This window comes from Haemaphysalis longicornis, unplaced genomic scaffold (genome assembly GCF_048455015.1).
Source record: "Haemaphysalis longicornis isolate Haplotype H1 unplaced genomic scaffold, Haemaphysalis longicornis Haplotype H1 scaffold_10, whole genome shotgun sequence".
Taxonomy (NCBI): Eukaryota; Metazoa; Arthropoda; class Arachnida; order Ixodida; family Ixodidae; genus Haemaphysalis; species Haemaphysalis longicornis.
In genome coordinates this window covers 56,601,792-56,627,397 of record NW_027526204.1, presented here as the reverse complement: position 1 = coordinate 56,627,397, position 25,606 = coordinate 56,601,792, and the positions used below count along the sequence as shown (strand labels likewise).

General features: G+C 45.2%; 1 protein-coding gene across 5 annotated transcripts in view; it reads left to right on the top strand.

Annotated features, from left to right (window-relative positions):
* The window catches only part of LOC144158574 (histone-lysine N-methyltransferase SUV39H2-like), a 60,338-nt gene extending 55,291 nt beyond the window's left edge, over window positions 1-5,047 (top strand). For 4 of the 5 annotated variants that reach the window (XM_077689539.1, XM_077689543.1, XM_077689540.1 and 1 more), the window contains one exon: window positions 4,836-5,044. In XM_077689539.1, coding sequence (XP_077545665.1) covers window positions 4,836-4,900 — 65 coding nt within the window. In that variant the 3' untranslated portion in view covers window positions 4,901-5,044. Of the gene's footprint in view, window positions 1-4,835 lie in introns of all 5 variants that reach the window. The other variant, XM_077689541.1, reaches the window with a different exon arrangement.
* The last annotated feature ends 20,559 nt before the right edge of the window (window positions 5,048-25,606 follow it).

Here is a 25,606-nt window from a genome sequence, read left to right as displayed (position 1 = left end):
CACTGAAATAGGCTATGCACATTTGGTAAAATGTTATGCCAGTGTAAACTTGCAAGTAGACAGAGCTCTCTCTTTTGAGGTACTCAACCTTTGTTGTGTACAGTGCTGTGAGCAGTGTGTGTTGCAGATGCTTCAGGCTTGGAATTCAGCGACAAGTCTTTACTGTCACGACAACTCGTGTTGTACACTTGACTTGGCAACAAAAGTTGAGATTGTGAATGAAATCAAGGAGGGAGATTTATTGTGCACTAGTGAAAATGCTGTTCTTGTTCTTTTTATTTAGTTGAAAGTTCACGTAATTTTGAAGGATTTTTCAGCCCATGTTGCCTTCGTAATAATGGGAGTCGACTGTAGTATAAAAGTGGTCCTGAATCACCCTCTGCCAACTTGTAGCACAGTTCAGGTACTATGTAAATGCCATCAGTAGTTAATGATACTGCATATCAGAGATGTCACTACATCTGTTACATGGAATAAAACAGCGTACAAAAATGAAAGCACATAATTATTTACTCTGCTATTTTTTTCGGAGTCATCAGGAGGTAGTGTAGGATAGTAAGCTCTTGAGGTGGTGACAGGCCTCTGTAGGATGCATCAGCATACAATTTACGGTTTACAGCATTTAAAAGCTAATGTGTTTTGGTCTGCGCACTCCTCCCCTTGCCGCTTGATAGTCTGAAAACCCTACTGTGTGGAACGTAGTTCTTTAATTACACTGGCAGGGGGTGGCAATTGAAGCCTATGCATGCAGCTGTGGTACAGCATGGATATTGGAAATGGCTTTGCTTGCCCGGCACTGAGAGGTCGATGTGGTGTAGTCATGCTTGCTGTCTTGTGATGCTTGTTAGCACACTTTCGTATCTACTTGGTAATTAAGCAGCAAGTGACTGCACAGTGACATTTTGAGTGCACATCAAATACAACAGTTAAAAGTGCTAGAAATTTATCGCTCTAAACCCATTTCATTTGCAGTGTTAGTAAAATATTAAGGCTACGTTCTCTGCTGCCTGATGGGGGCCTATTCATGGAACAGCAAAGAGCAAACAAGTTTTATATTGAAGTAGGACACGTGCATATTTTCCACCATGGCTTAGGCACGGAGTGTGACAGAATGGAATAAAAATAGATAAACCTAGATAAATATGATAGCCTGTAGGCAGGATGTATGGAGTGCTAATTTTCTGAAGGTGCAAAGTGTTGATTTAATGCTTCTCTTATTGGGAATGCATGAAAAAAGCTTTTCGGTAGCTGCAATCTCTGCTACGTGATGTGTGAACACTGCAACAATGCATAAACATGCAGAATGATGGCAGCAATTCAAAATGGGTTCAAAAGCTGTGAGCTTAACGGAGTGCGTAAAAAGCCATACTTGCCACAGATGCCACTGACAAGGTGGCTGAGCAACTGTACAATCTATTTTGCTACGTGTGAGATGTCTTTCAGAACTTTATTTCAAAAAACCTACTTTGAATGTGTAAAAGAAAACACATTTGCCTGTAAATGCTTGCTATAACAAAGTCGGTGGGATGGAAATAAAGCAAATTTTTATTAATTAATGGTATTTGCATATAGTCGGTGGTGAGTTATATAAACACGATTGTTGAGTTTAAATCATCATTTCAAATGAAAGTGATTTAATTGAAGCTATTTTATTACAATGAAGCCCTAGATTACATGTAGGTGTGTTTGTGTGTGCATGTGCGTTCGTGTGCGTGTGTACTTACACACATACAGAAAAGTAAGCCAGCAGTGTAGGATGCTAGATGTGTAAGGAAAGCGGGACAAAAATGCGTTGACCTCCAATGTGTGTAATCACAAAGTTGGCACAGAGTTTCCATTTGCTGCAAATGCGTAACCAAATTTGGGCACGAAATTCTCATTGGCTGCAACGTGTTATGCTTGCAAATGAGAGTGTATTAGCCGGTCACTGAACTGCTGTCGCGTCTCACGGGGGAGGGTTGGTGGGTATGCGCTGTTAAACCTGTTGTTAGTCTTGGGGGGGTCTGAAATTTGGTGGTCAGTGTGTTAAAAAAAGGAGGAACTGAGTGACAATTCAGTGAGAGGTGTTGCTCAGGCATACTTGCCTCATAAAAAAGAGGTTGGGTGTCCCTGCGGTTTTCCTTTTTTTGCAATGTTACGAAAGAAAGTGAAGGAAATATTCCCCAGGGGAGGACCGTATCCCCAAGTGACCTACCACAACAGCTACCACTCCCAAGTGTAGGTTACTCTTGGTGCACAGATACCTGTGAAAGCGGGGAGCAAAGTTGCCCTGGTAGACAAACCAGGAAGGTGTTGGACCGGTAACTTAAAGAATGTTAATATGGTTTCCAATTGATGTGTGGTTTTCATTTTCACCTCGTTAACTTTTCCTAATTGTTTATTTTTATTTTAACATGGTAGGGAAGCAAAGTTTGGGTAGGAAGAATGGCAGTTGTCACACTTATAGCCTACATGCACGAACTTTTATTACATTTATGAAATGCACATGCGGACTTGTGTGTGCATGTCCATATGTACACGTAGTAAGGTATGCATATGTCAAATTCTGGGTCGTGAATGAAATACTGAGAGTAGAAACTGAACCGAATATTTCTAAGTATGAATATGCATAGCGAAAAAAAAAACTTTGTTCACACACTTGCGGTCGATAATTAGAACTGGTTTGACAGATTATGCAAAAAATGATTATGGCAGAATGGTGAAGCAGTGAGACTAGACTTGGCAACAATTGTTATGAAGTCCAAGTTTATTGACCTTCTTTTTGATTCTGTGACCAGTTGCACTCTCTTCAAATGGGGGAAACATATGCTGGATAGGTGTGCTTGTGGCTTGTATAACTAGGCAACTTAGTGCAAGCAAATTAAGCGAAAGATGTGCTGGATAGGTGTGCTAATGGCTCGTATAATTAGGTACCTTAGTGCAAGCATAGCCAACAGACAGCTAGTCTCTGTAATTCACTCAAGCCATGTACTCACAAGCCTTATTCTGACCTATAAATCTGTGCAAATAGTTAAAAGATACTTATTGTTTTCAGGGTTTACACGTGGGAAGCTTGTGGCACATTTGAGGGGTATTGTACAAACGCTAAGCCCAGCCTTGCACCAGAGACAGTCCTTTCTCATTTGTAAGCTGTTCTTTTTTGTGAGTGACTGTGCTATGAACTGTAACTGATCAGTGATTAAAAGAAATATGCAACATGTCTAGAAAGCAGGAGCAACTCCATTGAAGTAGCAAGCTGAGAAGGTGCCTGTTCATATACAATAAAGGACTTGCAGTGCAGGCACACGAGGCACAAGTAGTGCAAGCACTGGTTGGAGCTTGAAATTTTTCATTGATAAATTGCTGCACGCATGGCCGTAGATATGGGTTCCCTCTCTTTTGCCGCTGAGTATCGTTTCGTTTCTTTTGAAATCTGCTACCATGCATAATTTTAACTTGTCAAGGCAGCCTAATGGCTGGACTATCTTGCTTTTAAAAACGAGGTGCGGTGCATGGTCTTTAGCATGGCTGTTTGTGAAAAGAAGCGCACAATAATTACTGTGTATGAGAAGTTTTCATTCTATACAGTGTTTCATTGCATTATGCATCAAACAAGGTAATCAAACAAGGTAATCAAACAATCAAACAAGGTAATCAAACAAGCAGCTTACTCAAGTGGATAGAGAGTTTTTTGTCTAAGCGAACACAATATGTAAGTGCTAACAATTGTACATCACCGTTGCAACACGTAACATCTGGGGTGCCGCAAGGTTCCATGTTAGGTCCCTTACTCTTCCTAATTTATATTAATGACCTTCCTAACATTATTTCTTCTACAATTAGACTTTTTGCTGATGATTGCGTGATTTATCGTGAAATAACTAACCCGGAAGATTCCGTCTCTATCCAACGTGACAATAATACCGCATCTTCTTGGTGCAATAATTGGCTGATGCAACTTAACGTTAACAAATGTAAAATAATGAGAGTTTCTTCTAGCGCTAAGCAGTATAACCCTTCTGAGCTATTTCCGTACGAACTTAACAATCTACATTTATCTTTTGTAACTTCTTATAAGTACCTTGGCGTCCACATTACCACTAATCTGCAATGGCATGAACATATTATTTATGTTGCCAATAATGCTAACCGCATGCTTGGCTTCTTGCGCCGTAATTTTGCTCTTGCTCCAGTGTCTTTAAAACTCTTACTATATAAAGCCCTTGTTAGATCTAAATTAGAGTATGCATCATCGATTTGGGACCCTCATATGGTGATGTTGTCTTCATCCTTGGAAGCTGTTCAGAACCAGGCTGCTCGATTCATTGTCACAAACTACTCACGAACCGCTAGCATCACGTTAAACTTAGTGACCTTGCTGCTACAAGGAAAATTGCGCGCTTGTGCCTCCTTCATAAGATTTACTTTACTAACCCCATTCTAAAACAGGCTCTCATTTCTGCTCCATTCTACAACTCCGCACGAAACGATCACAGGTTCAAGGTAGGGGTTCCTCAGTGTCGCGCAAACCCCTACTTACTCGTTCATTCCCAAGACCTGCGACGACTGGAACCACCTCCCCGCCTCCATCGCCAGCATTCCGCATCCTACATCATTCGAAACGGCTGTAACTAATATTGTATGAAATGTAACCACTCCTCTCTGTAACGCCTTCAGGCTTTGAGAGTATTTTAATAAATAAATAATAAATAAATAAATTAGCAAGCGGTGAAGGCCCGGTACGCTCCGAGCAATTTACAGAAAATACAGATCGCAATTACTTTTCTAAGGTTACTTTTTATACCTTATTTCTACAGACTAAGACATGCTTTTGTGTGCCTACAATTTTTTTTCAGGGTCGGAGGCGGGTCACCGGATTGCATGCAAGTGCGGAGAGGGGAACTGCAAGGGGTTCTTCTGAAGCTTGTCAAGAGTGGCAGTCATGTCGTCACCGATTCTTTGTTCATTGCAGGTTGCTTCATTACGCTTCGTTACATGCATTCCATTAAATTAATTTATGTACTGTTGCTCAAGTCTTTCATTGCAATAAATCTTCATTATTACAAACGCATCCGTGGCATGGTGAGCGAATCCTTGGCTTTTCTTTAGCCGCATATAAGTTCCACCCTCTCTGCTCGGCAGGGTATTATCCTATTGCTCAGAGTACTTCAACATCTTGAAACAGTTGAAAACTGGCATGAGCATGAGATGTAAATAAGCATGCTGTGGCGCTGTTAATTGTGTGCTGGGTTTGAAGGTGCTCAAGAACGACTACCAACTAGCCAAATTGTCAGTTCTCTTTTGGGTCTTGTGTTGGTGTGGAGTTGAGTGGGGCTTCGTAGTTGCTGCATTTTTTTGGGCTGTCATTTGTTTTATTTCATTTATCCATGCCATCTTAGTTTGGTCTTCACCTCCTCTAGGGAAACATGCCCATTTGGTTAGGATTGACTATAACCTCCAATGTCATAAAGGAAGAGTGTCCATAACACAACCCATATCTTCCAACTCTTTTCCATAAAATGTGCGAATACGTTCTTGTATAATGTTATAAATTTCGATGGCAATTTTGCTAATGTGTCCGAGAATTTTTTCCCATGCATTTGTAAGGGATAGTTTCCATGGCTCTGGAGCTTAGTCGTGCAACGTGTTAGACTCGAAACTGTGCACAAAGCAATTTTTCACCCCCAATATTAGCTGCGGAAAAATATTTTACATTTCGCTAAATAACTACAGAGTAAACCACTCTTGAAAGGACTGCCATAAGCGGGAAAGCTACACATGATCGCAACGACGACAACTTCCCACACGTGTACGCACGTTGCCTACATTACATCTTCAAGCTAAAATAAACCGGGTCACTCTCGCTCTCATTTCATTGGGGGCAAGGTTCCCGTCCAGGGTCCGAAATGTCTTTGTTTTATAAACTTTCGTGGTAGGTGCTAGTTTTGATTTTTAGTCGTGTTCTACCGACCAGACCTGCTTCACTCTCGAATTCGACTTCAATGAACTTCACTTGAGAGGTTACAAGTAATGACTGTACGCAGACTCTTGTGATAAAAATGCTTAAAAAGAGAGAAAGTCAGAGGAAAAGCAAGGTCAGGATGTGTTTCACGTAAAATAATATTTTTCATGTAAGCAAAACACAAGCACAGAACCACATTAACATGAAACGTTAAAGACTAGATTCGATGAAAAATGCAACCTGTATGAGAAAAGCTGAGAGCACAATCTTCAGAGTAAGGCTACGTGTGAGAGGTTTTCTTCAATGAGTGAGGCCGACCGACAAATTTGTGCATTTGGACCATGGTACATGACGTAAAATCGCCTGTTACCGACATTTTAAAAATTGAATTTAACTGCGCAGAAGCACTAATACCTTCATTCTTTGAATTATATATCTGCAATTTAGTTCTTCCCTATTGCAAAGATAAAAGTGGCTTTCATAGCGCTTGCGTAGAGCGAATATTTTTACTTTTCGGCATGATGAGTGGAACAAAAGACAGTATGCATCCCACTGTCCTTGTTGCTTTCACAAAGTGCTTGCTTCACATTATAAGGTGCATTTATGTATGCCGTCCTATCATCACTGTGGAGTACAGTAATAACAAAGATGAAGAGGTTACAAAAAATTTGTCCTTTGATGCCCTCTTACATTCTAATTGGTGGTTAACGCATCAAAGGTACACTTCAGTTGCTAGCTTGTCGTTGCAGAGTCCCAGAGATTAGTTTAAACAATTTGAGATCTTTACCGCATGTTAGTCTCACAGCAATGACACTGTTGCAGTTAGCTTTAACGAGACAGACAGACAGACAGACAGACAGACAGAGAACTTTATTGAGGTCCAGAAAATCTGCACTTTGCGCATGGGGCGGTAGTCCTTGTTCCTCTGCTCTTTCGCAAGCAATCTGGACAGCCCGGAGTTGAGTCACGTACACTTCACTTTGTAGGGCTTCTTCCCACTCTTCCTCTGTTGTAAAGTCACCGCGTGGTAACGCAGGGCATTGCCAGAGCATGTGGTTTAAGGAGCATGTGGTGCTACTATATTTTGTGCAGTGCGGTTGAATGTCGTGTGCGAAGTGGCTAAATACGCTTATCGAGGGGAATGTACCCGTTTGGAGCATTCTAAAGGCAGTGGATTGTGATCGCTGAAGCTTGATGTGGGGGGCTGCGTATTTCTTTCTCTCTAGCTTGTAGTGTGCCGTGATCTCGTTGAAAGTTTGTAGAGGATCTCTATACTCTTCCCAATCACTGGTCGTCGAGCGTCCTACGCTGCCGCGGCGGTTGATTTCACGCGCGCAGTCGTGGGCCATCTCGTTCGCGTTGGGGATGTTCTCGTGTATTTCGCGTCCCATGTGCCACGTAATGTAGCGGTAGTCGTCCTCGCTTCTGTTGTTAATGATTCGCGCTGCTTCCTTGGCTATCGTTCCTTTGAGGAAGGCACGGACGGCTGCCCTTGAGTCGGAGTAGATGTTCGGTCTCGAAGGGTGGGCCATAGGCAGCGCAATAGCCACTTGCTCTGCGATAGCGGGTTTGTGGGTAACTACGGATGTTGCGTTCAGTAGTTTGCTAGCAGGGTCGGTCACGACCGCCACGTATTTGTTGCAACGGCCGTATCGTGCTGCATCCACGAACGTCGACGTTCGCCGCCCTTGTGCGATTTTCAGTAGCGCATTGGCCCTGGTCGCCCTCCTGCCTTCGTTGAATTGCGGGTGTATGTTGCGAGGGATGGCCTGGTTTTGAAGGTCTCCGTGGTTTTCTTATCGAGTTTACTTCGTAGGCTTCAAAATCTTCGGGGATGTGCCCCGTGGTGAGGAATATGGCCATTCCTGCTCTCGAAGGTAGGAGTCTTTGCCTTTGGGCTTCCTTTTGTGCCTCGATTACCTCTGCTAGTTTGTTGTGTACGCCCAGTCTTTCAAGCTTTTCTGTGCTGGCACTAATAAGGAGACCAAGTACCCTCTTGACGCATTTCCTAATGAGCGAAAATCAGCAGCTGCAGCCTCCTCCTAGATGTGCTGAACAAAATTTACACAATTCCTGACATCCTGCAATACCGTTAAAACACACGGTACTAATTCGAATGGTTACAGGCATAAAGATTACCCCTACCATATGCGTGATTATGCCGAATCAAACGTTGATAGCATATCTGCTTCCCACGGCTTCAAGTGCTTGCCCCAGAAACTGTATGCCAGATGGATTTGTGGCGGTACAGCAGTCAATGGTGCCTCAGTATTTCACTCTTGCGCGTATAATCACATTGAAAAAGAGAGTCTGCAAAAGACGCAAAAGCCAAACGCTTCTGAGAGGCTATGCATATTTCTGTTTCACTTGATTGCACGCCATGCCACTGTCGCCAAAGCAATTTAACAAAGTTTCCGAATACATGCAAATAGTATACTGGCAGTTCTATTTCAGTATTTTTGGGCAGACAATATGTGCATACAATTGCACTTGCACATGCCCAGCACAGACAGTTTTAAGGCAGACTGCCAAGAAATGATAAAATGTCTATTAGTGGCAGCCAGTATAACATTAAAGGGACAGACAACCGATTTTTGTCGCGTATATGTTCTCTAGCTCACATGAAAGCCAGCGTTTTATATAGCCCGGTAACCACAAGCAATTTCTAAACAAACTGGCGGAAATAATTTTAATTTGGCAGCAAACTTCCTGAAAACGGAAGGGTGGCGGTTCGTAGTGTCGAAACTTGGCACTACAATATGTGTCCCTGTCACGTGACCTGCAAACCTAGCAGCTACTGTAACTGCTGAAACGTTTATTTACGTATTGAAAACCTTTCAACACAAGTATTTGTACAAGGTTAAATTGTATATGTATTTTTTAGCATTATTTTGAAATTTTTTGAGACACGCCCCCGCCGCCGCTTGGTTGCTGTCGGTGTGGCTAACTGAGCCTCCATGCACAGAATCAACGGCAGCGTTCAGTAAACAGACCCAGTGAAGGAGCTTTGACGATTCTGCCTGAGGCAGAGGCGTTTGTTCTGCCAAAATATGTGATTTCAGTTTCCAAATACGCCAACGGCAGCTTAAGAAAAAAAAAAAAAAAAACGTCGTGCCCGGGGAGAATCGAACTTCCCGCCTCCACAACGTGAAGCCAGATTCTACCTATCGTCTATCCCAACAGATGGCGCATTCGGCAAAATAGACCGTTGCATTGAAAAAGCACATAAAGGAGCAGGAAAGCCTGCGATTCAAACTTTTTTTAGCTGGGAACAAGTTTTTAAATATTGTTTTTTATTTCGCATACAGACAAAAGTATATCGCCGAGCTACTCTATGTCATGGTTGCCTGCATTAGTTTTGGGAGGGACACATACGGCTCGTAGATCAAAAAATTCGATTTAAAAAGTTCTAGGGCGTTATCAGCAAAACCGTTTCTCGTCAAGGTGCTTTAAGTGAGGCCGTTTCATTTGGGATAGAGAATATACACTCGACAAAAATCGGTTGTCTGTCCCTTTAAAGGGACCCTGAAGTGATTTGTAAACATTGCGGGATTGCTAGCGCAAATTGTAGTCTGGAGTCCACAGTAGAAAAATCAATTCTAAAATGCTGTCCTCTCGGCACCCTCGCCCATTTTCTGTGGCGTTTTCGTGTGACGTCAGGAGGAGATGACTTGGCTCGACTGCGCTACTGCACGGCTCGCCGACCTTCCGACAGAGTCAGTCGGCCGAGCGTTTATGGTACACCGTTTAGTCTGCCGGCTGCTGACGGGTCGTCGCAATTTGTTCTCTCAGTTGAAACTAAGCCACGACACGTTTGTGAATGGAATAATGTGCGTTTATTTAGTTTGTTAGTTTGTACAGTCTATCAAGCTCCAAGTCCAGGTCACTCCACACAAGCGCTGCACAAGCGAACATGAGACGCTTCGCTGACTAGTACGGTAGTAGGAAAATCTGAGGCCACTTGAAGGCGGGAGAAGTCAGCGAAGCCAATATAGGTACTAAGGAAATAAAATCAACTGAAACTATTACCGTACAGCGTAAAACTAGGGTGCGGGAAGCACTTTGTTGCGCTGGGTGAACAAGCACAGCGGTTAGCAGCATGAGTATACGCATCTGGGAATACATTTCCGTCCAAGAAATGCAATTGCTAGACAAGAGATATTGTGGAAATTAGGGGGACGCTTACTGCACGAGCGCTATACAACAAATAGTCACCTAAACTACTTAATATGCTAACAATAAATAGAAGTGTAAACTGGTTACACATTATATACCTCAGATTTCCAACACCGGCAGCGCTTGCCTTTGGCCAAGTGGTCTAAAGCCCGAGGCATGTTATTTTGCAAGTTGCAAGTTCGAATCCTCGAGGATACTTTTTTTTTGTAAGTTGATTTTTTCGTCTTCGGCGGATGTTTTCTATACTGAGTTCACCATTTTTGGACCTCAATGTTCACTGCACCACGAACGAGTTCGCAGCTTCGCGCGCAGACTGACACTGACGCGCTAGCGCGATCTCGTTAGCGCTCTGTCGCCATAAGCACCGACTGCTTGCGGGCAGTGGGTACAGGCCAGAATCAGCAGACCCTTGGCCTGGTGCGAACACGCTTTTTACGATACAGGCATGAGTGAGGCAACCTCCAAACATGGGGGAAAAGTGCATGGCATTTGAGCGCCTGTGGTGACGCGGAGGGTGTTCATCCATTGTGTAGGCCTCGGCTAGTGGTTGCTACGATTCCCTGCCGTCCTGGGAGGCTTATCTTAGGCATTTTACAGCCGACAACATGGCAGAAGCGCGGTATGACGATTAGTGAGATAACGAGAACGTCCATCAGATAACGTCGGATGTCAAGCTATAGCCTCCTTTATAACGCTTGTGCCTGCTCAGTGCCAGAAATTCCGCCGTTCTCTCTTGTGACACCCTAATCCCAGAGTCTCCTGTGTTGGAGAGGGCATGGTCACCATTCGTCTACACACCTGGCAACAATGAGTGGTTTTAAAAGATAGTTGTCAAGGCCCCCAAGGCCCTTTGCAAACAAAAAAATATGTGTTGTATATAGGTGATTCTGGCTCAAGCAATGACGGACAACTCCTGTTTGAACAAAAAAAGGTATTAAAATTCACGATTCCAGAAATAAAACCATCTAGCTAGGGTGACCCTAGAACATAACAGTGTAATTATAAAATGGACGGTCTTTCTCGAGCTACCTTGTTCGTTCGTAAATAATTTAACGAAAAAGATTTTTCCTGCGTTTCCCTCGATTCCACCAGAAATGTTACGGGTGAGTTTACTAGTGCGTTTGTGACACACTCGGAATTGATCGGTTATTCGGTATTTAATTGGTGAAGGAAGAATGAATGTACCGGGTAGAACTAGCGGGAGAAACGAGCTAAGTGCATGATCGCCTTGAGCTAAAGCTTGAAGTCGTCATTCTTTGCGCAGCAGCCAGGCATTGCCGATTACCGCGTCGTCAATATATCTACTACATGCGCAATGGCAACATTTCGTTGAGCAGCGGCGACGGAGAAATAGGGAAGGGATGAAGGACGGTGGGCGCGTACTCTTTCGGGGACCGTAAAAAATATTAGCCGCAGAACAAGACCTAATGGACTCGTAAATAAAAAAATGCGAGCTCAACTGTTTGGACTTCTTGAAACAAAATTTGTTTAGTATTGCTCAATTACCATAAACACCGAATCAAGCATCATTATTTTTCACTTATCAACTTTTCACTTATCAGCGGGAGAAAAGTGAACTGGCTCTTATCGCAGTGACAACCATGAGGTCATGTATGCAGTTTGTTGGTAAACTGCCGTAGCGAACCCAAAAGGGCGAGCGTGCAGGCGGAAACAGTACACTGAACGCTGTTTAGTAGTTCTGCGACGCCACGCATAAAGCTTCGGTTTTTAATATTGGCGCATGAAGTTCAAGATCGCCGTTTTGAGGACTTTTGTAGCTGGAAGATGCCTTCGTGTAGCAGACGACGCCGAGGTGCGTTTCAGTTGACCTCCGCCTGATACAGCAGTTCGTATCGGCATGGCCATCGAAAAACCTGGGAACTTGGCGCCCCCACAGTGAACGGGCTGCTTCAACGGGTTTCGGGGCGATAGAGCAGGCACGGTAGGTTATATAGGAGGCTATGGTCAAGCTTGTTGTTTTACAAAACCGAAACCGAAAGTTGTTTGAATGCTAATCGTGGGCATCGTCCATTCACGGTGCACCTCCTCCCGTCGTCACAGCGTTTAGTTGGTGCGGCCGCCGCAGACCGCGCATGGTAGTTTTTCTTCTTTCGAGCTTTATAAGATAATCACCGAGTTATCAACCGGATAAATGATGAAAAGTGTGTTAATTTGAGCCTGTCTACGCAGTGCAAGAAAAAACGGGGGCTTCACAAATTCACTTCAGTGTCCCTTCAAATGGGCGTGGATGCAAGATGCGAAGGATTTGACGTGAGCAGACACGCGTAATGGAATGTTGCCTTTGTGCGTCTGCGTTTTATGGGGATTAGGTCTTTATCGCATTACATCTATGATTAATATTCTAGGGGCACAAAGGACACGAGTGGTCTGCACCTTTTGCACTGCCGGTAACCACAGGAGCCACAAACAGCAGGTATCTGACAGAGCTTGGCTGTCGGCTCCTTTGTTTTCCCAGCTGGAGCGTGCTCCAGAAATTCCTGGATTTGCACGTTTGCCTGCATTTGAGTTTTGCCCCCGTGGACCTGGAATTTTCGGCATCAGTAATTGGAACAGCAGTACAAAATCCCGTAAAAATTAAAATACACAGTGCAGACCAGTTTTAGTACTGAACTGCTTACAGTGAGTGTTTTTGTGGCCACTAGATGGCCTCCCGGAGAACTATATGCCTTAGCTGGTAGTTTAAAGCACAGGCGCTCAAAGAATTATATCGGTTTCTCGTGCAGCGTTTTAGTAACCAGCTGATCTATCAAATAATCTGGTAAGCTGTTTGTTGGCCACAAAAAAAAAGAGCAGTCAGCCACCCAACACAGCGTGCACTCCCCCTACAGCAGGCTTGGCATTCATGAAATAACAGTTAAATTACAGTAATAAAATTATTTTTTGCTGCAATGAGTAATGGAATCAATTAAGTGTGAGTGTTGGTAATTTATAATGTAATACACTACTTCACGCCAGTAATTTCATGGAAATTACTCATTACTTTCCCAAGTACTTTTGACTACGATATAGCCTGCCCGCTTCTCTTATGGCATAAAAAGTTGACCAATTAGAGTTCCAGTGCCCTGAGTGTCTCTGGACATTGGAACTCTACGAACGCGAAGGTATACGAATGCTTCGATGAGAGCTCTGCCTGCTTCCTCGTGCCTCTTCGTTCCCTTTTCATGCGTTCCGGGAATGCGGTGGCGACAGTCAGTCAGGTTCAACAAAAACGTGCAGATTGTGTTCAAGGCTCCGTTACACTGGTCAGTGCAGGGATAAGCCCGCTGCTAGGAAGGGGCGTTTTTTCATCCGACGGGGATAAGTGCAGGAGCGCGCGAACCGTTTGCCTTTCGTCACTGCAAAGCATTCATTCAGTCCATTCATTCGACATTCAAAGCAGTTCACAGACGCCGACGATGACTTCTTCAAGATCAAAAGGACCGACCCCATTCAGTCGTCAAGCGATGAACTGGAGCGTTGGAGTAGCAGCGGCATCTCTGATCTTACTGTTTACGAAGTGTACCCGAAAATGAAAAAGTCCTTCATTACGTTCAACACAACCCTGCCCTCATCCGCGCCAGCGGAGCGTCTTTTTAGCATGGCAACAGACACTCTGTCGTACAAATGGGGACACCTTTCCGATGCCCACTATGACTGGCAGCTCCTCCTGAGATGTAATAAAGATATCTAACATATCAATGCATAGCGCTGTAAATAAAGTGCACACAATTTGTGTAGAAACAAATGTTCTTGAGAGTACAGTGTATATGTATAGGAGCGTAAATAAAGTGTATATATGTTGGTAGTGTGTGAGCGATGAATTTTTTAAAAGTGATTTCAATGTAATTTAGTTACTCTTGAAAAGTAATAGTAATGTAATGCAATTACTTTCGGCCGCCTGTAATTTCTAATGTAATCTCGTTACATTTTAGAAAATTCTAGGAAAGCAATGATTAATGGAATTAAATATTTTTGGAAGTAATTTTCCCATCTCTGCCCTACACCTTGGCTGGCGAAAAGGCAGCATGCGGCACAATTTCATTCGTGCATACAATTAGAAGTCATGTGCATTCCATTAAAGCCACGTTTTTTCTTGGTACACCTGTGGATATAGTGAGCCACTGTTCCCCAAGTTGTCTTTACCAGAACGTTGTGCAATAAGCAATTGCTCTGTGCATCACCAGCTGACAAAGTATCCCGTGCAAGAAAAGTTACAAGGCTTCTGTTTTAGCCATATTGCACTAGCTTCTGCTATGGCACACAATTTTTAAGCACCAAGAAATGCAAACGTGCTCCGTCCAAACAAGAATGCAGCCTGATCCGCGGTTAAAAAAACCATGCAGTGGTAGCTTGAGGCACTCGGCTGGTATGTTTGAGCTTAAACCTAGCTTCAGCACTGACCTCAGCCACTATTGTTTGATGCTTTGTGGCAAGTCCTTGCTAGCAAGCAGATTGTGTGCCCCCTTTCTGCTCCGTGCTGTATTTCCTAAGCGGGAATTCGGCATGGAGACTTTTCATCTTGCCCTGCTTTACAGAATCTACTTAGGATCTTTCTGCGAATGGCATTTAATGTAGAACCCTGACCATGCAATAATTATAAAATTTGGGGAGCTTCATCATTATCAAAGAAGCAATTTGACATTATTCTCTCATTTGCCAAAGGAAAAAAAATCAGCAGTTCTGTTCAATTGAAAGTTAGGCCTCTGCATACATTAGTAAGTTAGGGCTTGCGTACACTCAGCATGAATATGTGTTTGCATTTGCAGTGAACTCTCTCAGCCCTAAGGCACCAGACAGCGTATTGCACAGGCCTATGCAACACGCACCAGAATATATTAGGCTGATTACATGACCACACATTTCTACCAAATTTACTTTCAAGAGAAAAACATTAACATTTTACTGGCAGATGAACAATAATGTGGACGTAAGAAACACATAAGGACGTAAGAAACACGTAAGATGCATTGATTGAACTAATTACCACGCAGTAAAATGTGGTGTTTGGTTTGGTAAACTTTGATTTGGTCGCCTCCCGCACGGTGCATCTACCCCCAAGCATGGACGACGCCCTACAAGAATAAACCCCAGCGAAAAAAACCATGACTCCAGCCTAAATGCATGTCCAGTCGGCAAACGACGCAGACGCAAACAACGGCCACCAGCAGGCCCGAACGAGCAACACCTTAAAGCGCATGAAGACATGGACGCCATCAACCACAGCTCCGGAACTCAATGCAAGAATTCTACCGCAAAGTAACTCTGCTGGTACACCCTAGCTGTTCTGTGCGCGCTTCCACTCGCCTACCTGGGAACTCGACGCTGGCAGGAGCTGGAGATCGACCAGCGCCGCGCCATCCGCCACTACCTGGACCTATCCTCCACGTCCCCGGTGGCGGGTACTTACACAGAGGCGGGCACCTGGCCCATCGAGATGCGGGCCTTGCAGACGGGGCTGCAGCACATCCAGCGCCTGCTGACCGCAAGCGCCAGGGCTGCGCTCCTGCAGAGGCCCCGTTTCCGGCCCAACTCGCACGTGGGAGCGGTCTCACTATTTTCGAGGAGGGCATCGAGGTTCCGAACCGACCCCGCCTGGAGCCGCCACCACCAGACACTGGGGAGGCCCTGCAGATCACCACGACCCTCCGCGGGGTCCGCAACAAGTGGACCACACCACCCAGGTAACCAAGCTGGCACCGTGGCCCCCCGAGGCTGCGACCTGCGGCTCCACTGGCTGCCAGGCCACAGTGGCATCCGGGGCAACGGGGAGGACGCTGACGCCCGAGCCAGGGAGGCCCACCAGGAGGGCACCCCAGTCTTCCAAGACGTCACCGCGTTCGACTAGGCCCGCACCGCCCTGGCACGCATGATGCAGACGATATGCACCCCGACCCTCGGGTCGTGAGCGGCCTGGCGCCCCGACCGTTTCCCGCACACATCAGCAGGGACGCCCACTGCCTGCATCTCCGCATGCGGCTCGACTGCTGCAATGTGGAGGAGCGGCTGCACCGACACGGGCGCAAGTACTCTCCTACATGTGCGGACTGTTGTGAACTGGAGATGCTGGAGCACCTACTCTGCTGTCTTCCCCCAACCCGCGGGGCCGATAGCAGAGTTCCACCGAGCGCTCCAGCATCGAGGCCTTCCCAGCGCCGGCATGGAGGACCTTCTGTTCCCGAAGGGGCCTGCTGCAACCCAACGGGAAGTCTTCGCTTATCTGCTCCATTACCTGGATACGACCGGCCTCACGTAGCGGCTGTAGCCTGGAGTGCAGTGATTGACTGATGTGCCCGGACTGACAGCTTTTTAGGACTGACAGCTATCTTTATACCTTTCTCTCTCCCTCTCTTTCTACTTTATCCTATCACTCCCCCTCTACTTCGCTTCCCCTGCCCTGGGTTGTATGCAGGTGAGCTCCCTGCCGAGCTCAAAATATCCCCAGTGAATTTCCTTTCCTTTTGCTGTCGCAAACCACAACCACCACCACCTTCCTGACTATACGAGTAGTTCTTATCTAGACCAGCGCGCCGGGGTGGCGGACTGGCAGTTTTTATAAGGGATGCTTTCGACGTTTCTTTATGCGACTTGAACCTTGCTTATGTGGAATGCCTGATGATGAAAGTGCGGTTTAAGAACTCGGATGTTATTTTGTTATCGATGTATGGGGCACCTTGTAACAGCGCTAGACAGTTTCGTCGTGGTTTAGAGGACACGTTGAATCGTTGGCATTCAGTGGAACAGTTGTGTCTTGCTGGTGATTTAGCTATTGATATTTTCCCCCTCAAAAATTATAGTAGCAGACTAAGTATCCTAGCTTTCCATGACTTAGAATGTGCAATAAACGCTGCCACACGTAAAGAAATTTCGGTGGATGAAACCTTAGATCATATTGCTATTTATCCCCCTTACCCCTCGTTGACATCTTGCGTCATAAATGAACGTCTGGCGGACCATTATTTTGTTTCCTGCCGCATCTGCTCCTCCTCTCGGATCTGGAAAAATGTCTGCGGAGCATAATGACCCACCTAATGAAGTGATAAAAATAGAGGATAATACAGCGTTAGATAAGCTTATTGCTGTCTTTAACTGGACATCCTCAATTTCAAATAACGATCCCCTATAACTGCGTACGATCAATTCTGCGAACAGATTAGGCATTTCAAACAATTTCCTCAACGTACCATTATAAAAAAATTAAGGCGAGAACACAATTGGTTGACCATAGACATTCTGCTTGCCATCGCACTCAAAGAAGCGCTGTAAACATGCCCCCAAAATGAACTACTTCGCGCACAATTTTGATGCGTCTGGCGCATTATAACCGAAAGGTTGCTGTGCCAAAAAACCACGACTTTTCTTTCTTTCTTTTCACAGTTTCGATCCACGAGGAATCGAGGGGTAGCGTTATTGCGTGCAGCTCAATGCCAATACTTTTACCGTAAGTTTTATGCTTTATCAAAAAACGCAAAAAGAACCTGGGTGCTTATCAACGACATTAGGGGCAAGCATACGAATGCTTTCTCAAAGATATCTACGCTTTCTGGTTGCACTAAGACATAGCAGAATCATTTGACCGTTTTTTCGCAAGTTCCTCTGACGCATGTTGTTTGGGGACGGAGGAGGATGACTCCCTAAAGGGTTCGATATCTCCCTCTGTATACCTACCAAGGCTATCTACACGCTACCTTAAAACAATTATATTTTCCTTCCACCAGAATAGGGCGCCATGTGTGGGCGGAATAACACTTCTTGCGCTGAGAAAACACTTTGAGGTATTTACAGAGCTATTACTTTTTATTTTAAACGCATCTTCGCATCTTCCTGACACTTAAAGGGACACTGAAGTGATTTGTAAACATTGCGGGATTACTAGCGCAAATTGTAGTTCGGAGTCCGTAGGCATTGTTTCGACCACTCTGGCCGCGTTTACGCGAATTTATTTAGTAGAAAAATCAATTCGAAAATGCTGTCCTCCTCTCTTTACGCTCGCCCATTTTCGTGGCGTTTTCGTGTGACGTCAGCAGGAGATGAGCTGGAAAATGGCTGCGCTACTGCACGGTTCGCCGACCAGCCGACCTACCGATCGAGTCAGTCGGCCCAGCGTTTCGTCCGCCGGCCGCCGACGGGTCGTCGCTATTCGCTCGCTCAATTGAAACTAAGCCACAACACCTTTGTGAATGAAAGAATGTGCCTTTCCTTACTTTGTCAGTTTGTACACTGTGTCAAACTCAGAGTGCGGGTCGCTCCACACAAGCGCTGCACAAGTGCACATGCGACGCTTCGCTGACTTTACGCTAGTAGGAAAATCTAAGGCCAATTGAAGGCGGGAGAAGAGTCAGCGAAGTCAGTATAGGTACTAAGGAAATAAAATCAACTGAAACTTTTACCGTACAGCGCAAAACTAGGGAGCAGGAAGCACTTTTTGCGCTGGGTAAACAAGCACAGGGGTCAGCAGCACGACCGCACATCTGCGAACGCTTTTCCATCAAAGAAATGCAATTGCTAGACGTGAGATATTGTGGAAGTTTGGGGGACACTTACTGCAGGAGTGATATACAACAAATAGTCACATAAAGTACTTAAAATGTTTAAAATAAATAAAAGTGTAAACTGGTCATACATTATAAAACTTATATATCCAAACCGGCCAGTGCTGGCTCGTGGCCTAGTGGTCTGAGGCGCTGGAATTTCTGTTTTGAAAGTCGCAAGTTCGAATCCCCGAGGGTACGTGTACTTTTTTTTGTAAGTTGATTTTTTCGTATGCGGCCGATGTTTTCTGAACTGAGTTCACCATTTTTGGGCCGTAACGTTTATTGCTCCACGAGCGAGATCGCAGAACGCGCGCATACTGACAATGACGCGCTAGCGAGTTCTCGTTGGCGTGCTGTACCACAAGCACCGACTGCTTGCGGGCAGTGGGCCCAGGCCTGAATCAGCACACCCTTGGCCTGGTGCGAACTAGCTTTTTACGAACAGACATGAGTGAGGCAAGCTCCGAATATGCGGGAAAAGCGCATGGCATTTGAGAGTCTGCGGTGGCGCGGAGGGCGTTCATCCACTGCGTAGGCCTCGTCCAGTGATTTCTACGATTCCAAGCCGACCTGGGAGGTTTATCTTGGACATTTGACAGCCGACAACATGGCAGAAGCGCGCTACGGCGATAACTGAGATATAGAGAATGCCCATCTAACAACGCCATCAGATGTCAAGCATGTTGTTTTACAGAACCGAAACCGAAACCGAAACTTGTTTGATTGCTAACCTTGGGCATCGTCCAATCACGCTGCCCCCCCTCCTGACGTCACAGCCTTTAGTTGGTGCGGCCGCCGCAAACCGCGCATAGTAGTTTTTCTTCTTTCGCGCTTTGTAAAATAATTACCGATTTGTCAACCGGATAAACGATGAATAGTGTGTTAATTTGAGCCAGTCTACACAGTGCAAGCAAAAACGGGAGCTTGACAAATTCACTTCAGTGTCCCTTTAAAGGCTGCTTTAGTTAAGCCGCGATTTAAAGGGGGCAAGAAAGATTGCATAGAAAACTATAGGCCAATTTTAGTATTACTGGTCTTATTCAAGATAAGAGAAAAATGCTTGCTGAAATCAATGAGCTCCTTCCTAGAAAAGTTTGGCATTTTATATGACCGTCAGTTAGGTTTTATAGCAGGACGTGGCACTATACCACTCTAAGGAGAGTTCTCAGATGAGATATATTCAGCGTTTGAACATAATTAATTTAGCTGCTCTTTATTCATACATATATCCAAAGCATTTGACACAGTAAATTACACCCTTCTGCTAAAAAATTATACTGCTTGGGCTTTAGGGGACCATATCATGCTGTTTTAAAAAATACTTCCTTAACCGCACGCAAACAGTGAGTGTAGGACACAAGGGTAATTAGAGTACAAGAATCTTATTACAAGCGGTGGTCCCGCCAGGATCCATAGAATCTCCGTTGCTTTTCAACGTTTTTATGAATGACTTTGCTTCTATTACTGATAAAGGTATCGTTTTCCAGTACGCGAGTGACTTAGTTTTTCTCACGAGACACAGATCATATGAATCCCCCTGAAGTACTTACAAGAAAACATTTATGCGGCTATGAATTGGTTTTCCCCAAATAAAGTGCGAGTGAGCTCTGCAAAAACTAAACTGGTATGTTTCAGAAATCCTCTAAAGTGTTCCCCAACTACCGCTTTTGTGTTTTTGCATCGGGATGACTGCAAGGACTGTCGTACCCCTGTGGGATTTGTCAACTCTCAGAAATATCCTGGCATTTATTTTGATTTTAGTAAGTCCTGGCAAACTCAGATATTTTATATTTGTAGGGAACTGAGGAGTGTCGCATAGCTTTTGTTTAATATTAGATCTGTGGTTCCATATCGCTTGAGTAATCAATAGTTTATGCTCTAGCATACAGTACCCTCAGATGTGGTATTACAATATTCGCTTTTTGTTCTATACATTGGAAGACTAGAGTAGATACTATTAAAATATTCTGAAAAGTGTGGCTTACCGTTTTGATCTTACTGTGCATGACAACATTTTTTGTGAGCTTGGTCTTTCCTATTTTTGTTCATTATCTGTGCAAAAAGTTGTGATAAAATACATGTGGAATTCTAACTTTAAAAAGAGTATATTGCTCCGAGGTTACTACGCAAGGAAACTCGTTATGTCGTCCCCCGTTATTCAACACAATACGGTGCTTCAACACGCAGTATTTATGTTCCAAAACATTCCGATTATATACTAACGGAATCCACAAGATCAAAATTGACGATTCTGGTTCGGGGTGTCTGACCAATATTGATTAAACCCTGAGAGTGTGTTATTTTTCAGGTTATGTATTCCGCACCGCCCCTTGCGATTGTGTAACCTGTATAAGTTCGATGTCAAAAATGTCTTCATTTCTCGCGACCTAATTCCCTTGTGTCGTATTTATAAGAGTCTCGTGTGCCCACCGGATATTGATTTTTTGATGTATATTTTCTGGTTATGTTAGTGTTGTGTAAACACTGTCCTGTAATTATTTCTATTGCCTCAGTCGATCCTGCTGGGCCTAGCCCCCCACGCCGTCTAATAGGCTTTGACAGGCCCGTTTATTTTGTATGCTTTCTCTGCGTTGGCAATACATGCTTTCTCTGCGTTGGCAATACAGAATATTGCTATTATTAGTATTAATTAATTCGCAAAAGCCCTAGAAATATGATCGTGATGTTAATGCTGCTGCTGATGATTAATATTTTCTATAACAATGCGTAGGATGATAGTGTTGACGACAATGACGTTGGCTTGCAGTTCAGTGAGGCATGCCCACTGCGGGATCAAGCGTAGCCACCGAAATAATTTATTAATTTGTGGGCGGCATTGCTCCATCGTCACGACATATCGACTGGCGTATTTTGTGCTGAAGTCGAAGGTTTTTACTTACAAAACTTAAAAGTAACAGATCATGAAATTACTCTGCTGGACAGGTACGCATAGCACTAAGGGACTCCTGAATATAACGATCTTTTTATAACTATCTTTAACTATCTTGAACAAGGTGTTATGGCCGATTTCAGACAAAAGAAAAGACGAAATGAAGATTTCAGGATCATTGATGAGGCACCTTTTATAATCACGGTGACGGTAGTGGCGGCACCGTGGACCCCGAGCCATGTGGATTTGACCCACCCATGCCTCGGCTGTGCGTCGCTGAGCCGTGTATGTGGAAAAAGGCATCCTGGTGGCTGAGCCAACGCCGGGGTTGTGTTGGACCTTGAAGGCCTCCCGGTAGCGGCAACACGCCACTTTGGTTCCTGCTTCTCGCAGACGGTTCCCCCGGTCTGACCCTCCCGGGGCAAATCCGCCAGTCGCCTTTTCCTGCCTCCCTCTCAGCTATTTCACCTTCCTATCTACTTTGCTATCCCTGTCCTGTTATCTCACCTTTTCCTAATTTCCGCACGTTTCCAGGTGGAGAGGATTAGCTATGGGTAAGGAATCATACTTGAGTACTTAAAGAGGGTTATAGCAGCTGTGTATGGCTAATGCGCATCTGGTGCGTTCCCAGATTGGGCTGGGTGGTGGGTGGCCAGCACAGCTGCTGAACTGATTTCACTTGCTATGGCAACAAGACCTTCTACATGTGATGGTCGTCCTCCAAATCGGGGGCGCGGCGAAGCAGTCCAGCAATTTCACACCAAGAAAGCCAGAAAATTTTCTCAAGTTCCTCGTCATGCACTGTGAAAAAAAAGGCATGTCAATGAGACGTTTGTCATCATTCTTGGCAGCCAAAGTTCTTCCGAATGAAATAGGAAGTGGCTATAAAGTAAGCAAGTTGGAAAGCAGTGACCATCTCTCAGAAGTCAAAGACGCAGATCAGTGTGCCAAGGTGACCAAAAGAACCACTGTTGGTGACAACCCTGCGAGCATCACTCCCCACCGATCTATGAACACTACCAGAGGTGTTATCTCTGATGAAGACTGTGAATTTGTCTGAGCAAAAACTCCTGGAAGGGTTCGAGGGTCAGAATGTTGTGAATGTTCAACAAAACAAAATACGTGGAGATGGAAAGGAATTTCCCACTAAGCATGTATTCCTCCCATTCTCGATCAGTGTACTGCCCGAGTCTGTCGAAACAGGCTATGTTAAGATCCCTGTGCGTTGGTACATTCCAAACCCCCGATGGTGCTACAACTGCCAAAAATGTGGCCGTGGTTCGTTGAGCTGCTGAGGAAAGGCAGCATGTCCAAAGTGTCGCCTTCCGAACCACTCGTCTGACACCTGTGAAGCTCCACTTCACTGTGTAAACTGCAAGGGGGAGCACGCCGCGTACTCGCGGTAATGCTCCCAATGGAAGAAAAAGAACTAATTATCTGAAGAATAAAGAAAACGTTAGTTTTCGGGAAGCGCGACAGAGACTGTTCGTGACACATACTATCTTTGCCGAAAAAACGCGACGAGAAGCGGCGATACACTTGGTTAGAGCTCCCTTTGGAATCCTCCCAGCGAGGCCCCAAGGGACAACACATGCCCCCTCAGTGCCGGTGGCTAAGGCCACCGCACATGCCAAAACAAGAACTGTGCCAAAAAAAGAACCCCAGCACCCCTTGATGCTAACGCTAGGCACCTTGATGGCACTGAAGTGCCGGCTTCGGCTGAGAGGCAGGCTGCCTCAGCCAGCCAGCCTAGCCCTGCTCTTTCTACTTTATCTTATCACTCCCCCTGTACTTCCTTTCCCCTGTATAGGGGTTATAAGCAGGTGAGCTCCCTGGTGAGCTCAAAATATTCCTAGTGAAATTCCTTTCCTTTTCCTGTCGCAAACCCCAACCCAGCCCTGCTGTCGAAGCTTCGCAAGAAGCCATGCATGGATACAACGCCAAGCTCTCCGGTGCGCGGTACGCCGACAGGGCGAGGCACCACTCATGACTGCGCAAATGTAAAACCTCCCAAGGTCACGGCCACTGGGAAGGTGTCTGGAGCCTGGGAGGGTGACAGCGCGGCACTTGATTAATCGTTTTATATCATAAGCTGAGCCTAGCCTATAATGTATTCCGATGGAACTGCAGATGCCTCTTGAAAAACTTGAACGACATCTATGACTTGCTGTCACAACACGAAACAAGTATTACGCCTCAAGGAAACACACTTGAGGGCAGACAAAAGAAGGTTTTTAAAGAACTACTCCGCATTTCGAAAAGATACGGATGGTGGCATGCCCCCATCTAAAGAAGTTGCGAATATCGTGCAAAGTCAGTGCCATGCCAGTTCCTACCACTACAGAGCAGTTTGGAGGCAATAGCCACAGGAACCATTACCATTATTAAACTTGTAGCAGTGCGCTCATTGTACATACCTGCAGACCAGGGGCTCTCTAGTGTGGAGTTTGAAACAATAGTTGATGAGCTGCCCGAGCCGTATCTGAAACTTGGGAACTGTAATGCTCACCACCCACTCCGGGGTCCTGCACGCAGTGATGTTCGAGGACGCCCCTTTGAAAAGTTTCTGCTATCATCAGGAGCCTGCATTCTGAACAATAAAGGCCCAACATACTGTCACACGACACATGCCACGTACTCCTACAAAGATGTCGCCATAGTTTCTCCAGTTCTGTTTTCAGCACTCCAGCGGAAGGTAATTAATAACTTGTACGAAAATGATTACTTTCTACTGAGTCCCAAACCTTTAGACAATAAATAAAGACAACACTCCGCACGCACAAAAGTTCAAGAAGGAGGCCGCAGACTCGAAAAAGTTCAAATAACTCACTGAGCATCCCTATACACTTTTAGACCACCTCAATATTGGTGAAACTGCACAGACTCTCACCAGCCACATAATCGAAGCAGCACTTAACTCCATTCCACATACTTATCCTAGTAGTGTGACTAAGCCAAATCCATGGTGGAATGATGATTGCAGGAAGGCCTGCAAGGAACAAAATAAGGCGTGGGGTGAATCGCAGAGGTGTCCCACGACTGAAAACCTGTTACTTTTGAAGCAGGCAAAGGCCAATGGCACAAGGATTAGTTGTATTGGAAAAAGAGAAATCTAGAGTAAATTTGTGTCGTCAATGACTTCATATCATGATGCGCGGAAAGTATGGAGAAAAATTAAAGCACTCAGAGGAAGGAGCGCAGTTACGCACCGTCTGGTCAGCACAGGTGGAGACACTGTACAAGACCAAGCGAATGCGCTAGGCGAGAATTTTGAGTGTGTATCGAGCTCAGGTCACTATTCAAGTAATTCCCTGAGGCACGAAAAGTCGGAAGAACGAAAGATCGCACGTTACAAAAGGCAGTATGATGTCGGGTATAACTGCCTCTTCATGAAACAGGAGCGGAAAGTTGCCCTTGTCACTGCGGGAAATCAGCACCAGGTGCAGACCGAATAACATATATTATGAATAAGCACCTTGACGATACCACGCTTGAAGCCCTTTTGCTGTTTAATAAGATGTGCCACAAAGGACAGTTTCCAAAAGCATGGAAAGAAGCTATTGTGGTGCCGATTCTGAAGGAGGGGAAAAACCCAGCACTTGCAACAGGTTTTAGGCCATTCGCTATGACCAGTTGTTCATGCAAACTCTTGGAAAAATGAGTAACCGCCGCCTCACGCAACTTTTCGATTACATTGGTATTGTTGAATCCCCCGCTGGGATATGCGCAGGCGCATCATTATGATCGCCGTGTACATAGTCATGTGATTAAAGCTCAGAACCCCGTTCCGGCCAGCCATGACACCGAACCCTGCTGCCTGTCTTCTCTTGCCCTAACATTTGGGGCCGACAAACCCGGGAAGGAGACCAGGGACCGACGGGGAGAGCAGCAGGGATGCCAGTGGCTGCAGGAATGCGAGACCCAAAACCGTTTACCGCCGATCTCCCTGAGCCCCCTGGCACCATGGCTTATAGTGACCACATACCGACCACCAACTCCCTGGAAGTCACCGACGCCAACACTGGCGTTCCTACCGCCGGCCTCATAGGACGGGTGACTAACAACACT